This window comes from Staurois parvus, unplaced genomic scaffold (assembly GCF_062004578.1).
Source record: "Staurois parvus isolate SC_StPar_1 unplaced genomic scaffold, SC_StPar_1.0 ptg000689l, whole genome shotgun sequence".
NCBI lineage: Eukaryota > Metazoa > Chordata > Amphibia > Anura > Ranidae > Staurois > Staurois parvus.
Genome location: NW_028318485.1, coordinates 3306873 through 3328487, shown reverse-complemented (window position 1 = coordinate 3328487; position 21615 = coordinate 3306873). Strand labels below are relative to the sequence as shown.

The window sequence follows — 21615 nt, the reverse complement described above, 5'->3', positions numbered from 1 at the left end:
GCCCTGAAGACTGGTGTAGCATGAAAATCTGTCTCCTATGAGGATCTGTCCCCCTCGACGTATCTGCGCATGTGCCGGAGATCGCCGATCGGCTGCTAATGCCTGAAACTGGCACATGCGCCGATACGTCGAGGGGGACAGATCCTCATAGGAGACAGATTTTCATGCTACACCGGAACGGCGCGGGAAGACGGCGAGAGGAACGCGCGGAGCAAAGGTAAGTGAATTGACACAGGGGGGACTTACTATGGGGGATGAATTACTATATGGGGGATGAATTACTATGGGGGATGAATTACTATATGGGGGATGAATTACTATATGGGGGATGAATTACTATAGGGGGGATGAATTACTATATGGGGGATGAATTACTATATGGGGGATGAATTACTACGGGGGATGAATTACTATATGGGGGATGAATTACTATATGGGGGATGAATTACTATGGGGGATGAATTACTATGGGGGATGAATTACTATATGGGGGTGAATTACTATGGGGGATGAATTACTATGGGGGAGGAATTACTATATGGGGGATGAATTACTATGGGGGATGAATTACTATGAGGGATGAATTACTATATGGGGGATGAATTACTATATGGGGGATGAATTACTATAGGGGATGAATTACTATATGGGGGATGAATTACTATATGGGGGATGAATTACTAGGGGGGATGAATTACTAAGGGGGGGATGAATTACTATGGGGGATGAATTACTATGGGGGGATGAATTACTATGGGGGATGAATTACTATATGGGGGATGAATTACTATATGGGGGATGAATTACTATGGGGGATGAATTACTATATGGGGGATGAATTACTATGGGGGATGAATTACTATAGGGGGGATGAATTACTATAGGGGATGAATTACTATATGGGGGATGAATTACTATAGGGGGGATGAATTACTATAGGGGATGAATTACTATATGGGGGATGAATTACTTTATGGGGGATGAATTACTAGGGGGGATGAATTACTATGGGGGATGAATTACTATATGGGGGATGAATTACTATATGGGGGATGAATTACTATGGGGGATGAATTACTATATGGGGGATGAATTACTATATGGGGGATGAATTACTATAGGGGGGATGAATTACTATGGGGGATGAATTACTATATGGGGGATGAATTACTATAGGGGGGATGAATTACTATAGGGGGGATGAATTACTATATGGGGGATTAATTACTATGCTTACTATGGGGGAATATTACTATACTTACTATGGATGACACATACACATCATTCATCTACTCTTGGTCCGGCCCCCGGGTCCAATATATGACCCATTGCGGCCCTCAAGTCAAAAAGTTTGCCCACCCCTGTTCTAGAGGGATCTCCTTTGAACTATCTTAGACCTGTTCTTATGCCAAAAAAATCTCTCGTGTAATAAAATTATACCTAAACAGCTTAATAAGCTCAACTGAGAGTTTCTACTTTGATATAATTTCACTGAAATCACTTTGCTCACCCCTACCTAGGAGTGCGGCCAAGCTGTGCAACCTTAGTTTCGCTGTTAAGAGGTCTGAGAGTTTCTTATTGGTAGTGGGCAGGGGCGGACTGACAACTCATGGGGCCTCCGGGCAATAGGGGATCATGGGGCCCCTGTGTCCTTGCCCACACTCAAAAAAATCTATGAAAAAGGTACCAGGGGCATCTCCTGGGGCCCCCTACTTTTTTTAGGTGTTGACCTAAAAAAAATGATGATCTTACCTTTGGCAATTTTGATATCCAGTGCAGTTCGTATAAGAGCCATGAGAGTGGAGTTGAAATGTACAGAATTATCATCAGCCACAGGAAGGTCCATTCGAAGGAGCCTCTGCAAGACCCAGAAAGCACAGCATGAATTAACTGGTCTTACTGCAATTAAAATAAATTACTCATCTATATACAGGACTCAGAAGGCTCTGATTATATGCAATGCTATGATAAAAAAAAGTACAACAGAAAAAAAAACATCTACAGCTATCCTATACTACATTAACTCTCTTAGAGCTGCTTTAGTGCAAATTTTTCCCACTAAAGAGGAACTATATTATTTAATTATTTTTTATTATACATGTTTTGAGACAGGCTGAATGTATAATCTATGTTCATTTTCTTAAAGGATAAGTGCACCTTTTGACAAAAAATAATAAATACACAATTTTTTTGCAGGTATAAAAAAATGTGCATTTACTATTTTTAATTTTTGTAGCTTGGAAAGCATTGCACCAGTGATCAGCAGATCGCTGGTGCCATGCAGGACTCCTGCAGACCTGTCAGCATATCTGCCTGCTTGTACCACATACGGGCAAGCAGATAAAAACTCAATAGCACCGTGATAGTTAATTAAAAACTACAATTGTTGGAACTTGTAGTTTTCCCATTCACAGAATACTGTGAATGTGTGACAAGACTGAGTGAGCCGAGCCCCACACGGCCACATTTAAAAGAAGATCCCCCGCTAGCTGTCATAACAGAGGATCAGGAGGGATCGGGGGCTGGTACTTTTGTAACATGTTACATGTTACACCCTGAATATGGGTGTAACATGTTAGGAAAGATGAACTTATCCTTTAAACCTTGTTTCTGTGGATAGCATATAAGTATATAATGTCCATTGGGGAAGCCATAGTTGGTCATTACATATGCAGAATCTGCTTACTAGTGGTGCATTTATTTGTGAATAAGTGTGAATTGTAATGATTGGTCCACCAAAATACTTTAATACGTTAATACTTTATTAACTTAAAGCGAAACTCCACCCAAAAGGGGAAGTTTAAGCCTTTGTCCCCCGCTCCCCATTAAGGATTGGCACCTTTGGGGAGCGGGTACCCGAATTTGACTTCTGCTGCGATTGCCTAGACGATCGGAAGCAGAAGTTGTCCTTCCCCCCTCCCTCCTCGTAGTCTTTTGGCACACGTGACAGGTCCCAGAAGACTACAGGCCATTCACAAAGCGCAGTGCTTCTTGCGTATTCACAGTGAAGCCGCAAGTTGTCACAGCCGGGTGCCCACACTGAAGATGCCGGCACCAGGGAGAGAAGCCGGTCGGTGAAATCATCCGTGGTGAGGACACCGCTGGACCGAGGGACAGGTAAGTGTCTGTATTTTAAAAGTCAGCAGCTACAGTTTTTGTAGCTGCTGACTTTTATTTTTATTTTTCAGTTGGAACTCCACTTTAACGTGGTTGTAAACCACAGACATGAAATATGAACAAAGCATATCCCTCTGTCGTGTGTACTTGTCTCACTGTGTGTACTGTCTGCTGCCTTGTTGCTGTGCTATCTGCATGAGACACTTCTGACAAGTTTTCCTGACACCAAGAGAATGGTGCTGTTATGTAGGAGGATTTGTTTCATCACCTGAGACCAGTCACTTCACTGGGTATATGTAAGGGTTTACAACCACTTTAACAGACCTAATATATATATATCTCTGAACTGGTGTCAGATCTAGACATCCCTGACTTATTTAGCCATGTACAATCTACCTGACCAAGATGGTTGACGGCCCTGTCAAATATATAGACTACATGACCCCTTCTGAGTACAGTTTCGGCTACTATTCAACCATTTTCATTGTCCCCACACACTATGTACATACAGTATGGATGTTTTCAATATTCTTCTATGGATTTTTCTGTGTGTGTCTTAAACCCACTATAAAAGATCCAATAACACTATCATTATATAGACGTTTCAATTAATTCTACTGTACTAATATTTATTGAATATTGTATTTGAGGAAATATGTGAATTTGAAATTTGGGTCATCAGCAGTTAAAATAAATCTAAACATATACCTAATTAAATATATTTTTATTTTGAAGAGTAAGTACTAGAACCTACAATATGATTTTCTATAGGCAAAGGAAAGGTATGGGCGGGGGAGTTGCTTTTTAAATTTTTAGCTTCCATAATATTAATTTTGTTTATCTTACTAACACCAGCTTGTGAATGGTTTTATATTTAAGGTTTACCTGTATATCATTTTTAAAGAATGGTATTTTTCAGAGCCTTCGAGTTCTGTTTACAAGCAAGTAACCTTTTCAAAACAACTCTCCACCTCCAGAGTAAAATTGAGAACACAAAGTTCCATATCTTCACTCCACTCTGAAAGTGCAGAGAAGAAAGAACGAATAACCAGCACAAACCAAAGCAAAGATCGGCAGGCAAGTCCACAGGCCAACCTGAAGCATGCAGCATGCAGAACCGTGACGTGCAACGTGCAGGGAATCCCCCATGCAATATCTCTTTAGAGAACTAGAACTCCTACATAGGGGGGAGCACAGGGGAGAGAGGGTGGCTGGGAGCGGGAGGAAGGCGAGAGTGAGACGAGGGGGAGGGTGAGATAGGGGGAGAGAGAGGGAGTAAAAAGAGAAAAAGAAATACATTCACAAACAAAGCTGTGAAACTTATTGTATCAGTCAGAAATTTCCATGTAATATTCTGGCCACACAACATGATCCCTAAAGCTTTACACACCGAGAAAGACAAAAGGGACTTATCCTATCAAATGGGTGTTTGTTAGATAGGACAGGTAAGGAGGACAGATTTCTCAGATTAGATCATTAAAGTTTTTTATTAAAGTTTTTAGACAAAAAAAGGGATCAGTAAAGATGTCAGGTGCAGTTTACTATAGTTTACAGATATGTGATGGAGGGATGGGTAAAGGCCCACTTTCCCATGGAAGATATGAAGTAATCGGAACAGCTACAAAAGACCTTCAGGAGAGCTAATACAGAGTATAGATCAGAAGGCCCTAACCTGTTAGAGAGAGTCACCCAAGCCCATGATCATATTCAGGCTACAAAGGCCTTGCTGTATGTTGGTATCACCTCAAATTCAGACTCTAGTCAGCTTTTTTGCTGCTCCAGCAACCCCAACAAATATTTCAGCAAATGAACTAACCATTTCTACTGCAGGTGGAGCAGCTCATACTGCATTTTACTACTCGTGTTGGTTCACAGTATTTTTCCTACTCTAATGGCAGTTTCTGTACAACCTGTAATTGCTGGCCATAGGATTATTTCTCAGTAAAAACGAAGAAACACTTGGGTTCCATAAAGCCTGCCAGGGCCTATAGTTCTGAATCTACTTTCCAAAAAGTGGAAAAGGCACCTGGATAAGTAACATTGCCTTCCCTCATTCAAGAAAGAACAGGGACAGATTGGACTCCAGTATTTGTGTGTGGGAGCGTTTTCATCAGTTTAATATGCTCGTCATCACCCCCCTACCTTCCTAGGAGGCCCTATATGATCCTAATCCCACACAATGGGCTGTCACATAAGAACAAAACTGGGCTGTGTATGGCCACTGATTTGTTTTTACATTTTAACCATCATAAAAGAAGTTTACAACAAATATTGTAAGAGTCTCTACGTTAATACAATTTGAAAGGATTGTTTGGGTAGGCCCTTTTAATGCCTAGTTGTTGGTAAAATTTGTTCATCCTAAGAATTAACAGAGATCTGTACCACTGAAATTTATCTCATCTTTTTTCTAGGCTCATCCCTGGCAAACATATTATATCATATGTGGGAATGCAGATGCTTACAGAGGCTTTTCTAAGAAATAAATGTACCTTGGACATTACTTGCCATGCCCAATATACGCCTAATGCTCAGTGATGTGTTAGGCTTTTGACTAACCACTTTCTATCGGGAAGACAGAACCTGTGCCCTGTACTGAAAATCACACACATTGAGGCTTCTTAAAGAGTAACTCCACTTTGGTGGAAAAAATATATCAAATTAAAAAAGTAATATAGGATGTACAACATCCATACAAGCCGTATTGTAATTTATTGTTATTACAAATCACTTTCCCATTTTAATCTGCATTTAAGTAATGTCATTTTCTGTAAAATTCAATGCAATATGACAACTTGGGGGTGTACTATACACTGTTGGTTTAAAGCGTGCCTCAGAAAATGTAATTTCCTGCTTGTGTAATTGGCTCACTGATTTTCCCAGAAGTCTGCACTAACATACAAGTCATACTTTAGACATACTCTGCAACAGAAATGTCATTTTTTTGTGAGATTCTCCCTAAGTGGTAATTACTTGTAAATGTATGCTGACAATGCATTCAGAATGAGTCTGTACCCGACATGGTCAAACAAACCGCTATTTCCTCAGAGAAGAAACACATAGGAATCTACCTGTTAAAATCCTTTAAATGTATACTGATCACCCAGACGGGATTATTTTTTTTTTCCTCAACTAAAATGGAGTTACTCTTTAAAGCTATGGCTACGAGTTCTAAAAAATCTGTGATAGGTAGGCCTACCACTGCATAGACTATCCCCTCTTCAGTCTATCAAGAATGCTGCTACCAGACTCATCTACCTTACCAACCGCCCAGTCGCTGCCGATCCCTCCATTGGCTTCTCATTGCCAAAAAAAATTCAAAATACTAACAACATACAAAGCCATTTGCAACTCTTCCCCCAGCTACATCACCAATTGTGTCTCCAAATATCACCCAAACCGTCCTCTCCGCTCCTCCCAAGACCTCCGTCTCTCTAGCTCTCTTGTCTCCTCCTCCATCTCCAGGACTTTTCCAGAGCCTCTCCTATCCTCTAGAACTCTCTACTTCAATCTGTCAGGCTATCTCCTACTCTGGCCACCTTTAGGTGATCCCTGAAAACTCATCTCTTCAGGGAAGCCTATCCTGCCTCCACTAAATGAACTTTTATCTCTTCCATCAGCTCATCCCCCACAGTTATACCCTTTTGTACGACTTTCCCCACCCTATTAGATTGCAAGCTTTTATGAACAGGGCCCTCCTAACCCTCCTATATTTTATTGTATTGTAACTGTACTGTCTCTTTAGATTGTAAATCACTGCGCAAAATGTTGGCGTTATATAAATCCTGTATAATAATGATCAAAGAACCTTCATAAGAGGTTGTCATATTGGGAGCAATTCTGAGCATGTTTTCTGTGTTTTGTACAGACAAATGCATGTACAGTTCTTGTCACAAGCCATTGTTTTTGTTTACACCAAGCCATAAACTGAGGCACATGGGAAAAAAGTCCTGCCTTTTATATTATTGGTGTGTTAACCTGCTATTTTCTATTGAAGTCAACTGAAATGCCATCTTTCCGATGCATGTAAAATGCACTGATCCTGTCTTAGCTTAGCACATGAAAAAATGTAAGCAGCTGATACAATGTTATGACACAAAAAGTATTTATTTATGTCTCACAATACTTTTCAAGAAAAACTGTATACATTTACAACCCAAATCCAATCTGCACAATCTCTTACTACACTATGGGGTTGATTTACTGAAGGCAAATATACTGTGCACTGCAAGTGCATTTGCTCCAGTGCTTATTAAATGAGGTAAAGCTTCACTTTGCAAAGAATATCCAATCACGTGTAAGGAAAATTAAAAAAAAACAGCATTTTTGCTTTCACATGATTGGAGGATAGAAATTATCAGTGCTTCCCCCCAGATCTAGAACAAATGCACTTGCAGTGCATAGACTATTTGTCTTTAGTAAATCAACGTCTTTGTCTAAATTTTGCATAATCACACTGCTCTTCAGGCAACCTAAATGGATATATGTAACCGTTTTTCACAAAGTATAACTTGTACTGATGCTACTGTTGATATACAGAAGTTCAGATATTCTATACAGCAAATACCACAGGAGCTGGGAACAAAGGCAAGCTTTGTAGAATTATAGATGGCAGCATAAAGACATATAGTTATAGTTTCAAATGTAATAAAGTCAAATGTAATATAGTTCCAATGTAACAGAAGCAATGTGACTAGTTTTCTTGTGATAAATGGATATGTGATAAGTTCTAGAAGCATGGGCTCAGAAAAACCTGGGGCCCGTTAACAGTGTTCTGCTGCCCACACAGTGTTTTAGGCTGCGGAGCAGTGCAGCAGGGGGGTGGTGTGACATCACACAGCTCCCTTTTCTTTCTTTTTTAACAATTATCTGTTTTATTTGAAGTGTACAAGAGGTATAGACTCCAGAGAGAGAGAGATATCATTTCCCCCGGTACAAATCATTAGTAATACCTCATCTGGAATATGCAGTTCAGTTTTGGGCACCAATTCACAAAAAGAACATTGGGGAACTGGAGAAAGTACAGAGAAGGGCAACCAAACTGATAAGAGGCATGGAGGAGCTCAGCTATGAGGAAAGATTAGAGGAACTGAATTTATTCTCTCTTGAGAAGAGGAGATGAAGGGGGAATATGATCTCCATGTATAATACATAAGGGGGGATATGATCTCCATGTATAATACATAAGGGGGGATATGATCTCCATGTATAATACATAAGGGGGGATATGATCTCCATGTATAATATATAAGGGGGGACATGATCTCCATGTATAATATATAAGGGGGGATATGATCTCCATGTATAATATATAAGGGGGGGATATGATCACCATGTATAATACATAAGGGGGGGTATGATCTCCATGTACAATACATAAGGGGGGGGTATGATCTCCATGTATAAATACATCAGTGGTTCATATAGTGAACTCGGTGTAGAGCTATTCCCCCTGAGGTCATCACAGAGGACAAGGGGGCGCTCTTTACATCTGGAGGAAAAGAGATTTAATCTCCAAACACGGAAAGGTTTCTTCACAGTGAGAGCTGTGAAAATGTGGAATAGACTCCCTCAAGAGTTGGTTCTCGCAAGCTCAGTGGATTGCTTTAAAAAAAGTCCTGGATTCTTTCCTAGACACACAGAATATAACTGGATATAACATTTATAGGTAAAGTTGATCCAGGGAATATCCGATTGACTCTCAGGAAATCAGGAAGGAATTTTTTTCCCAGCAGGAGCAAATTGGATCATGCTTTGCTGGGTTTTTTTGCCTTCCTCTGGATCAACTGTGGGTGTAGGATTATAACTTTTTTTTTCTATGGTTGAACTGGATGGACTTTTGTCTTTTTTCAGCCAGACTAACTATGTAACTATGTGTACAAACAGACACTATATTCATATCACTGCACAGAAGCATGGTGCGCTGTGGTTCTGTGCAATGACATGCTGGACCGAGCAGGGAGCTGCAAAATTTTGCAACATGTTCTGGAATGCAGTGTGATACTGCATTCAGGTCTGAACATGACATACATAAAACTATTGCTTTCTGTGTGTCATTGCAGTTACCTGCGTTTTTCCATGCTCATAGTGCGAATGTGCCGTAAAGGATCCTATGCATGACCTGACGTTTATGAGGACCCATTGAAGCTTCACTATTTAGCACTTTTGGGACTTAGTGTTTAGAAGTGCCCAGCCTAAAAATAATCATTCTGTGTAACCGCTGTAGTTGTGAACACTCAGTGTCACATTGTAGGTAATACAGGTTTGTATCATCAAAGTGTCAGCTTTGATATCCAGTCCTTCCTAAAGAACAATGGTCAGTATCGTAAAAACATTTATTTCTTTGCCTGGAAAGGCTTTGATATTCAAAGGCTTATGTGTACGTGTAATCTATAAATTCCTCCTTCCTAGTGGAAGAGTGCTGAAGCATAGTTCAAGTACAAATTCTTAAAAAAAAAATAGGAATGATTGACAGAGCAGTTTCTAGCTTTAGTGGCCCTAATGTAAATAAAGCATAAGCAACAGAGGGCTAACATGAGAGAAAAAGAACAACAGTAGGTAAGTGTATTTCTAGTTGCCAGATTATAATTTTGTGAACTGGGTAGGATTTTAATAAAAGATATTCCTTTATAACATTATAATGCTTCCCTCAGCTAAAGTAAAAAGGCAAGTTTCTACATAAGATGAGGTCAGTGCTGCTATAATTAAAATGAGGCAGGACAAGTTCCATGAAGTAAGTTCATATAATGCTGGCCACCAGATTGAATGGACTTGCCCATGATTTCCACGCTGAACTATCCTTATGTGACATGTTGGTGAGACTTTGTGAGACACATATGATGAGAGCTACAACAATATGTTATAGAACATACTCAGAGTGGTCATGCAGTATGGCAGAAGATATTTTGAGCAAACCTGGGGCAGATATAAGAAGAGTATAAGTGCAACTTTGATGCTACTAATAAAAACATATAGTAAGGTAGTTGCAGGGGTGGACTGACCAATTCGAGCACTCGAGCATTACCCGAGGGCCCGGGGTCAGTAGGGGGCCCCATGAAATGCACCTAGTACCTTTTTTATAGGCTTTTTTGGGTGTGCTTTGATTTGAGCAAGGACACAGGGGCCCCATGATCCCCTATTGCCCGGGGGCCCCATGAATTGTCAGTCTGCCCCTGGGTAGTTGTATTCTCTCCATTAAAATGTAAGTTTCATAATAAAGTGCTGTTCCTCAAGTCCTACCATAGGATTTCTAGACCTACAACTTTTCTATCACCCTTTTTTTTTCCAAGTTCAGTGCCAACAAATGGTCTCATAGTAAAATAAATTTAGAACAAGACAATATGGCCAGTATGAACAGGGTGTAGTAGCAAGTTATAGATATACAGTTTGTGTGATCAGCATTTCGACAGCTGTCAAGGTTCAGCATTGTTTATGTACGCAGATATACTTATCATTTGCACAAATGTGTCTGCGTTTGTAATGTCAGTCGCTGTTTGTTTTACCTTTTTTGTGTCATATGTGTAATTTGTCTTCCTGTATGAACCAGGCTTCTTTAAATGACAGTAAGCTGTATAGAAGCATGAAGAGTTGGATGGAGCAACATTGACACTCCATGAACCAAAGGTTTCATGGAGAACTAAGACACAATAACCTAAGAAACAGGATTAGTAAGGGCGACCATACATGGATTGAAATTTGACCAGGTCAGCGGAGACCGAATTAATTTTGTTCTATGTAAGGGAAGGCTGGTTGTTGAGAAGTTGATCTACTGATTGACTTCTATATTACTGGCCGGTTAGGTTTTTCCTGAATGCTCAGTGTGGCCAACTACAGCTGACAGCTCTGAGAAGTGTATTCCGATGGCAGGGAATTCTACCTGCTGTCACAATAGCTCAGCGGAAGTGATTCCTTCATCCACATTGAATGTGTGGATGGGCAAATCAGGTCAATTTTTTTCCTTCAACCCACTAATTGAAAAAAAAAATTATTGTATGACCAGGTTAAGACTAGTCTATTACCACCAGATCTTACAGAGAGCATTGAAACAACAATACCAGTAGATCTATGTATAGCATAGGCTACCATTATTCCACTAGATCCTAGAGAGAGTGTAGGCAATGATAACAATAACACATGCCAAGGAGGTCATGGGCAGTGTAATAAAACAAGGCACCAAAGTGAGAATGTCTGTAATCAGCCAGGGTATATTATATACATATGTACATAGCTAAAGTAGATGAAATTGAGTGCCAAACTAGATGTCTGTCCAATTGCAATTCTTTATTTGGAACGATTGCATTTTTAAATAAGAGCAACAGACATTGCTTTTTGGGAGTTACAAAGAGGTCTACATTCAATAGAGCTAAAACATAACCAAAACTTATTTTTTATTATTTGTATTTATTATATACAATATCACACTCTTTTAGAAGATATGAATATTTTTTATGAAAACCTTATGTTGCTCCTCCACAGCATTGGTAAGTTTCTTTCTGTTGTGTTTAAATCTTGATTAGGAGAGACTTTCATTTAACTCCCAAAAAATGTTGACTGTTCTCCTGAAAAGCTTTTAGTGTGACAAACAAAGAACTATATCTGTGGCTTGGCACTCTTTGTCTTCTACTTGATGTTTTACTTGGCCTTACAAGCCACAGCAAGGTTCCTTTGGGGTTCTAGAGAGTAAAAAAAACTGCTTCACTGTCCTTGTATACTCACCTAGCACTCTACAACTTCTTTCTTCCAATACACATATGCACATGGCATTCAAAATCCAATAATACTTAGCAGCTGACACAAGGATCATGTGAGATTACTGAATTGCCTCAGATTCAACATTCGTAAGGCTAAACTAAGTTACTTTAGACAGAATCCTGGTAGGCAGACCCAAATGTTCTTGATGAAAAAGTGTTGCTTTTTTAGAAATAGCAGGTTGCCTTCCTGATATAGTGGGGTTTATTTACTAAAGCTGGAGAGTGCAAAATCAGACTCCCTTCTGCATAGAAACCAATCAGCTTCCAGGTTTCATTGCCAAAGCTTCATTGAACAAGCTGAGGTTAGAAGCTGATTGGTTTCTATGGAGAAGGGAGTCTGATTTTGGACTCTCCAGCTTTAGTAAATAAACCCCATTGTGTCTGTTGGTAAATTTATGTTACATACATTTATTGAAGTGTGTAAATAGTATATATATATATATATATATATATATATATAATAGTTACTGAAGTGTAGTATTGACTTTCCATACACTTTAAATTTAGTTCTGCTTGGTGTGCAAGGCATACAAATGCACTAAGCGTTAATGCCGTCTTGGCCATTATCCATTTATGCTTTAAGAGCAAAGTTAACTCAATGCAAAATGGGTTTTCTTAATATGTGTGAATGCTTTTATTAGGATTCTTCACAATGTGCTAGTGACATATAATCAGGCCACTGGAGTAACAGAAGCTTTTTAGGGATAACTGTGTACAAAATACAGTTGTGTGTTTGGTAAGTTACAAGTGGTATACAAAACAGTAGAGCAGAGTTGATCAACTTTTATGAATAAAATGATGTCCACGTGTCAGTGCTCCACTTTCCATGCATCCACCTAGTTTATTCGGTGACTACAAAAATATTCAGACCCTCCCAAAACTACCCTATAGAAATAGCAAATGCATCTAATAATATGGAAAAACTAATATTACTTGTTATTAAAACTGACTGCAGACCTTTGATTTCAAGGCCCAGTTCATTTGACTGTTCAGTTTGTTTGATTTCTTGACCAGTCCACAAGTGAGATCTCCTAGTAGGAATGGCAGACTATGACCCTCTGCGCCTTGCTAAACCTGTTTATTACTTCTGATGATAGACAGCAAAGTAAATTCAGCACTCTTGGTCCTCAACAAATCGCATCATCACACATTTCTGACAGAGTAGTCCCTTCTCAAGCCATTCCTTCTGCTACAACCTCACTAATGTGATATAAATGAAATATACAATACAGAAGGAGAGTCATTTTATTGGCTGTGACAGGTAGGGGAAACTGGAAACTCATACGAGGGATTCGGCATGCCACTGTAAGGTTTTGTGTAGAGTAAACTTTACCAATAATGGCACTCAGGCATCACTTATAAATCATGTAATACTTGTAGAGGGCATCTACATAATATAGTATAGAGTGTAGGTAAAAGTGTTCTATTAGGTATATAAGTACAGCTTCATTGAACTTGTAGCTTGCAATCGCTTCCTTGGTCTTGTTGCACAGGATATTTTTCAAGCAGGAAGGGACAAGGGTTAGATCAGGCCTGCATCATCCTTCCAATGCATTGTGAACTTACCATAGTAAGTGTGGAGAGATAAGAGAGGGGCATACACAAAGGCAAAACAGAAGAGTAAAGGATGGAGAAAGGAAAAGAAAAAAGTAATAGATTCATCTCTATGTGATTCAGGATGACAATAACCCTATCAGAAATCTTACTGTATCTCTGCCTCCATACCCCATGTACCCATCCAAATCTATCAGCGTTCCAGCAAATGGCACATCATTCTATTGTACAGTGTACAGTATATTTTATTTCTCTGTAAACTATCTTGCCATTTACCCAGGCATATACAAACCACCTTACCACCTAACTGGACACACAAACACCACCCTGCTGTCTTGCATGGAAATATAAGCCTTTTAACCACAGATCAACAAACCACCCCATCTTCTAGAAAAGTCCTATAAACCATTTTGCCAGCTAATTAGAGACATACAAATACATTTCCAACTAACTAGAGGCAAGAAAATATATTGATGTTGATAATATAACATGTAGTTCAATTTCTCGTAGAAAAATCATTCCACCATGTAACAAGGGACCTACTGGGCTTCCTGACATGTAATGCAAGATGTATTCTGTATTAGACCAGGTAATAGAAACCTAGAATTAATTTAAAGCGGTATTAATCCCAAAACCAAAAATGCAATATATTGCAGTTTACCAACCATTAGATGTGGTGGCTGAATATGTTTTCTTTTTTTAAACTTTTTCCCTCTGTTTTCACCAGGTAATCTTGTCAGTAACACACCAGATGTGGTGGGACTGAGCTGGGCGGTTATTTCAGCAAAATGCCTTGTATCCTGTGTGCCTGTTTCACACCACTGCCTTGTGTGCAGGTATGATGTGCTGAAAAAAAAGTAGTGTGTGCACTATGTCGCAGCCAGTTGAACTTTATAAAATGTCTGTGACAATTCAGGAAAGTTTGTTTTGAAAAGAGGTGAAAAAACAGTGCGGTGATCCCGCGTTGCACACCAGCTGCTGTGTTATAACGCAGTGGCTGGTGTGAATGGACCCTTTGAGAGAACACCACTCTGGATGAAGGCATGCAGGGGGAACCTTTGGCCAGTAGGATTGTGAGTTTTGGGGGAGGGAGTGTTAAATGTACTAGCACATTTAAATACACTATCAAATTGAAGGCAGACTCCAGCTAACACTTTATAATCCTTTACAGCAAACATTTTTTTCTTTTTGGGATAAAGGTTTTATATAAATAAATAAAATCTGATCATTGTAAGCACTCTTGTTAGTGGAAAATGGTTTGTTTCATCCCTGTAACTGCAAGAAAGCTTTTTCTGTTGAAAAACAACAGACTTACTAGCTGGATCACCAGATGAAAACAGAAAAAGAAAAGCCAAAAAATCAAACTAATGCAGCCATCAGGTCTAAGAACTGGAGCTTGCAAAAGAGCTGCAATAGAATAAGTGATTGCTTTTGGATTTAATACTGCTTTATTAAAAGACCTACATATAAGGGGAAGGGGTCAACTGATTTTTTTCATCATGTAGGAAGTGATACACTGGTTATTCCAGTAGGTATTAGGATCTGCAATCACCCCATCTACTAAGAAAACATTTACGGATTATTCCACCATTTGATAAGAGATCAGCTGTTTCCTCCACCACCTACTGAGAGAATTACTAGTCAGTTCACTATGCAACAAGACGTCTAGAGATCAATCCACCATGTGGCAACACATTTAAAGCTATCCCACTGTATTGTCAGAGACCTAGAGATCATTCTAAGTTGCCAAGCAAACCAACCATTTGACTGCAAATACTTTCTAATCATTCCAGGCTGTCATACTTTCCTTGTAAACCATAAAATCTTTATGCAGATGCCTGCAAAATACCTCTGTACATAAAGTACACGCACCTTCACATGTGAACATGCTATTCTGAAATTGAACTATTGTGTTCGCATAAAATATTTTCTAATATTTTGAAAATAAACTCAGTTTACAAATAGGAAGAATTCATAGAATATCTTTTCAATTTCAGAGAGCAACAGGGGTGTCAAGTCATTCCCTTTTCTGAGTATGCTGGAAAAATTTACATGTTAGCTAAGGTCCTCTCCCATTAGTAGGAACAAAGTTTTCAAAGTTACCCAACATACAAAACAAGTCATAGACACACACACACACACTGACAGCACATCTCCACATCAAAATACCAAAAAGAACATCAAAATACACAATTCTATTCAGAGGCTTCAAGTGATACAAGAGGGTCCTGACATTAACACTCTTTTTTGGGTATTTCTTAACCCTTCTGCTGATAAATAACAATTATACAAAGCAGTAGTGTTAAGTTACCTCTAGCTGGTGGTAAAAAATATGAGACCCATGAACGGACTAGGAAAGGAATAATAGTTATGGAAGGGGAAGGGATCTACCTTATAGGCAACTCGAGCAGGGCATTTCTTCCCCAGACCCAAGGGAGGCGAGATTAGTCTGAGCATCTGATACAAGTCTGTGTATTTCATGCGACCCCTGGGAACAGAGAGAGAGGAGCCACAGAGCCATGGAAAGGAGGCAGATGAGACATGGTATAATGGAGTAGAAGAGGAGATGGGACATAATCAGCAAAAGTAGAGGTTGTATAATGGATCATGGTGAAATGGTTGAAGGTTGAACACATGGCGCAATAGAAAGGATGAAAGACCAAGAGTCACCAAGGTCAACAAGCAGTAACCAGAAAGAAGCTTAGGGGAAGGAGAGGAAGAGATCGATGAGGTTGATTATTGTGATGAGGCATTTACGTACAATGAGTGCCAAAAAGAATATTATTAAAATAAATTGTCCAGGCAAAAGCAAGAATATGCCATAAAGAAATAGGAGGCATGAAACAAGCCAACAAAATTATAGCAAGTAAAGGCAAATAAATAGATGCAGTGAGTAAATCATTATGAGTAACTCATATACAAAAGAAGTAGAAGATGTGAATGTCAGGATGTCGGAGAAATAAAAATGTTATATAGGTAGAGTGGAAAGGGATATAAGAAGAGGAAAAGATTGAGTATAGAAGAGGAAGAAAAAAAATGAGAGGAAGATAAACATGAGAGAGAGCATATCCCAGGACACAGTTAGGGAGGGGGAGGAATCGGAGAAACATGGAGAGAAAAGGAGTGAAAAGAAATTAGATCAACTCTTTACTATCTGAGGAAGAGACGCAAAGAAATCACCCACAACGGGAACTGAAATCTTATCTCAGCCCCAAACAATAACACCTCAGTCAACTTTTCCAGGAGGAGGGCACAAGCATTTTATAGGGAAGTTATACTAGGTCTCAGAATAGAAACTCGCATTTTTTATGTTTATTTTTTTTATTTACAGAATCTGCTTTTTGAACAGGAGTCCATTGGCAGGTGGAGGGATCTCATTTTACAACCTCTCTCCAGTACAGGTATTGGAAGATTTATGCCTTGTCCTGCCAGTATGAATCGGGAAGGTGGTGTAGGAGCAGGGAGGAAGATGTTTATAGTGGTGGGTGGTAAAAAGGGGTGTGTGGGAGCGAGGTATATGGAATGTGGAAGGAGAATCCAGAATGGTTAATGGAGCCCCCCTGAGACTCCTCCGCCCCCTCCCCCTTCATCAAGCAATTTTTTTTTTATTTCTTCTGTAAAGCAGGCTCCCCCGACCAAAATAAAACATGATCCGAACCCAGGCCACCCCTCAAAAAACCCAGCAAGCCCATGCGTCTTCTGAAATCTATATACACTTTAGCTGCCATGGGTTAAATAGCTGACCTCCTGGCAACCAAAGAGTGAAAAGATGCACAATGTGTACACAGCTGAGTACAGCTTGATAGTAAAAATATATATATGGCATATATATATTAAATTAGGTAGGTGAAGCATCGCGCATTCCGCTGAAACTCTTGCAAGGGACAACGGGCTAGTTTTGAAAGGTAGGAAGAAAAGGAATATTATCCGGGGGTGAGAGAAGGAAGGGGATATAGGGTAAGGGTTGTGGAAATTCGTTCGGTGTTTTTAATTTGGTTTGTTTTGTTTGCTTTTGTAAGGGTTTTCCAAACCTTGCAGGCCACCCTGTGGGGGCATTTCTTCCCCAACCCCAGCGGTGGGGATATAACCCGTAACAAACTGTACATGTCCTTATAATGAATGCGCCCGCTGAAATAAGAACAGAAGGGAAGTTAGTTGAGAGGGGATGAAGCCTTCATGAATGACCCTCCCTGCACTCATACACTCTTGAGGTGTTGTGTCCTGTATGACTTTGTAAATATGGAAGAATTATACAACACACACTCACATTATCACTCAGTTATGGCTCAAGTCTCAAACCTCTCTCTTCTAAAGACAACATAACGTTTTACTCTGTCATATCTCTAAGAGAGTTAGAACAAATGTGTGTTGCTTTAAGCAAACAGATTCCATATTAAGCATCTTTGAAAAGGCACAATCTGTAGTTTGGTTCAACTTTCTCCTACTTTAATAAAATAACCATGTTATACCTCTTTTTCCTAGCATAGTTATCAGTCCCTCACTGCAGTGATATTTCTTCTCTTTGAATACAGTGGGAAATATTTCCCCCATTTCCTATCCTATTGGCAGGTGTCATCAGGACAGAAAGCGATGGGAAATTTTCCTAATGTAGCACAGCAATAACAACCTGGTTTCAACTCTTCTACAGTAGCGTAACTAAAGCCATAGCAGCCTACGCTGCTGCTATGCGGCCTGGGAGTGGGAGGGGGCCTCATTAGGAAGTCTGTTGAGGCAAATAAAACATAGAAAATCTGTGTGAATGCAAAAAAATCACCAAATCAGAGACTTCTAAAGTGAGGCTGGCCATATACATCCAGATGTCTCCCTGAGAATGGTGAGAACTTTGCCATTCTTTTCCAACATCATAGACGTGCTGGGACTTATCTCTCCTGACCGATTCTAATGCCTGGTACACATGGGCTGGATATCTGTTAGGTCCGTGTATATAGCAGTCTGTTTGACAGAAGCCGTCTGAACATCCAGCTTCTGTAGAACGAGCATGCCAGAAAAACATCTGCCGTTCAGCATCCGATCATCGTTCACAAACAAGGGCTGCAAGCGCTGACCGGTGTTTTCTGGCGGGGGGCAGTCCCCCTGTCAGAATACAATAGCTCAGCAGGGAAATCTCTGTACTAACATCACTTAGGTGTCCGTTTATGACACAGAGAATAGCTGCGATTCAACGGATCTCAGCTATTCTCTGGTCATTCACAGTTTATGACACTCAGGAGATCATGTCAGCCCTTCACTGGAGATCTGTGTTCTCCCTCCGGATTCTCCAGCCCAGAGCTGGAGAATCGGAGGGACCGCAAACTAAGCAGAGATAATTTACCTCTGCTTAGTAAACTAATATTTTACTGTAATCTCACGAGATTATAGTAAAATGAGCCGTTTTCCAGAGTTTGTAGACCGTTCTCCAGCGTTTGGAGACCGTTCTCCCTTCGTTCGTTCGAACTGCTTCATAAACTGCATTCACAGAACTGTGTTCTCCGAGAATGCCGGAGAACTGAGCAGCGATCTATTACCGCTGGTTCATAAACGGACACCATAGTTAGTACAGAGACCTCCTCATGAGCTCCTCAGTTTTTTTTTTCTTCAGCCTGCCGGGCTAAAGGAAAATAAAGCTCGTAGTGTGCACCAGGCATAAATCTGAAGAGGGGTATACATGGTATAGGGATCATTTCCATTTCTATGGAGAACTAAGCAAGATCACAGATCAACTGCCAAAAGGTTTCACCCTGCTGTAAAATATTTGCAAACATGAATTAGCACAGTATTGCTTGAGAGCTAACCCCTACATTGCTTGACTGTGCCAAGCAGTACTTGATCATGTCACAATTTTTTGGAGCCTTGAGCCATACAGGATAGTTGAAGGAGCAGAAAAGGTCTCCTCCTTCAGCTGGGCTAATTGGCAAGTAATTTTGTGCAGGTTTTGGTGGGTGTGGCAGTCTCAACAAGACACATAAACCTCTCACAACCCCTTAAAACATAAAATCAGCACAAGGGACATTACTCATATTCAATGTGTCTCTTGTGCTTCTGGCTCCTTCTTTGAAATCTTTCTCCTCCAATCCCCCCACCCCGCACATGGGATTGACAGTAATCAATGTCAACAAATACCTTTGAAAGCCCACTACTTAAATCCAGATACAATCTATCTGTATTTCATATAAACTTTCCCCTATTACCCCAATATAAAAGGTTTTATAGAGACTTATTTGTTATTAATTGGAAATAACACACACATATATATATATATATATATATATCAAACACATTTTTCGCCCAGTTTTTCAAGTATAAAATATGTCTGTTCTACTTATGATCTTTGTTTTCTGATAACCAGATAAGGTGGAGATTAGGCAATAGACTCAATTAAAAAAGCTAACATATCAGGGTAAGGATGCCTATTTTCAGAAAAGTTAAAATTTAATTTAAATGAAGAGGCAATAAAAATTAAAGCATGGCTCCATAGACACACACACAGCTCTGGAGAGAGCATCCGTGTGCCCCCATAGCAAGCGGCCTGCTATGGGGGCATACAGAGAAGAGGAAGAGCCAGGATCGCCGTTGAGGGACCCCAGAAGAGGAGTTTTAGGGCCACTCTGTGCAATAACATTGCACAGATCAGGTGAGTATAACATGTTTATTATTTTGATGTTTAAAAAATTACCTATAGTAACGCTTAAATGAAAGACTTTTAAAAACCATATACTAGGGCCCTCTTACCCCTCGTACGTTGTTTGTTATTGTTGTACTGTGCCATGTATTGTCCCCCCTATATTTTACAGCGCTGAGCAAACCCTTTGGCGCTATATAAACTCAATGTAATAATAATAATAATGGATGTCAATGAACTGTTTCTTACAACTCGTAATCCAAGAAAGGGTGAAGTCAATGCAGGATGGCACTGGTCTCTGCACTCATTTTAAAATACACTTCAAAGCTAAGCTTGGAGAATGCCTCTTTCTGTACACTAGGTCAACTGGCCACAATATTGTTGTCCTGAGAAGGTCTAAGTAACACTTGTACAAGGTCTTAGATAAACAGACTTTCAGGTTTACATTTTCTAGCTAGACGCAAATTGGGTTAGTTTTATTTTTTTTATTGGTCCTTCAGTATTTAGTTTGAGAGTTTAACCATAACCTCCAGACATACTGATGCAGAATGAAAAGTAATGTGTTTAGTCACTAGAAACTTTGGCAAGAAAATAATACATATGCAGAAATGACTGAATGGAAAGATATATACTAAAATAAAAACACCAATGGACTAGAATTTGCTAAATACAACCAAAAAATACATAAAAACATAGAAAGTGGGAGAAAAAAAACATAATTACTTGAGAAAATACAAAACCTAAGATAACAAAAGCATATAATGTCTGGATATCTGTAGATAAGATGAAGCAAACGTTGAACTGGACCTTAGTCTTCTGACATGACAGTGGCATATGTCCATGATTTCCTAAAGCTTTTGAGCAAACCCTTCTTTCAGATGCTAAAAATATCATGAGCTAATCATGCTGCAGCACTTAGACCTAAACTCAATAATCTTGATTATGGAAAAAAAAAATTACTTGATAAAATGTTGTCTTATTTTTTTCTTCACTCTGCTGCAAAACATTTATTGCTTTTCATGATAAAATGCAATAGTCCAAGCACTGACCTGTAATGAAAAAAATGGTTTCCTCTCATCCACTAAAAATTTTCCCTTAAAGTGGAACTAAACCCTCCTATCCTTTACAGCCAATTTAGCTTCCATCTTAGCTTCTGTTTGTTCTGAAGCTGCGATAGTGCTGCACATGTGATCAGTTATGACACCAGCGATTTGATGGCTTCACATTTTGGTTGAGGGCACGAGCAACTGTGATGGTTATCGTTCCCAGAATGCCTTAAATTAAACTGATTTGGAAACAGTTAGTTTATTGGGTTAAATGGGTTTAGTTCCACTTTAACAAGTGAACATTTATTCAAGAAAATCATATCAATTTGTTACAACTTTGTGGTTGCCTAATCTACCAGAAATTTCCCTGCTCCAGAAAAAAAGCTTATCGCAGCAGAGATATCAATCAGATGTCTGGAATTTTAGCTGTGGGCTTCAAGGGAGCATATCTTCCAGTGTTCGTGGCTACCATTTTTATTGTCTTCTTCTTCAACTGGATTTTCAGCTTGGGTGTATAATATCCAGATATATA

The 21615-nt window shown here is 39.5% G+C and overlaps 1 protein-coding gene across 3 annotated transcripts in view; it reads right to left on the bottom strand.

Annotated features, from left to right (window-relative positions):
- Positions 1–21615, bottom strand: part of CACNA1A (calcium voltage-gated channel subunit alpha1 A) — a 289262-nt gene that overhangs the window by 66035 nt on the left and 201612 nt on the right. For all 3 annotated transcript variants that reach the window (XM_089652658.1, XM_089652659.1, XM_089652660.1), the window contains exons 36-37: positions 15810–15906; positions 1753–1858 (exon numbers count right to left, since the gene is read on the bottom strand). In XM_089652658.1, the coding sequence (XP_089508784.1) occupies positions 1753–1858; positions 15810–15906 (203 nt within the window). The remainder of the gene's footprint in view (positions 1–1752; positions 1859–15809; positions 15907–21615) is intronic.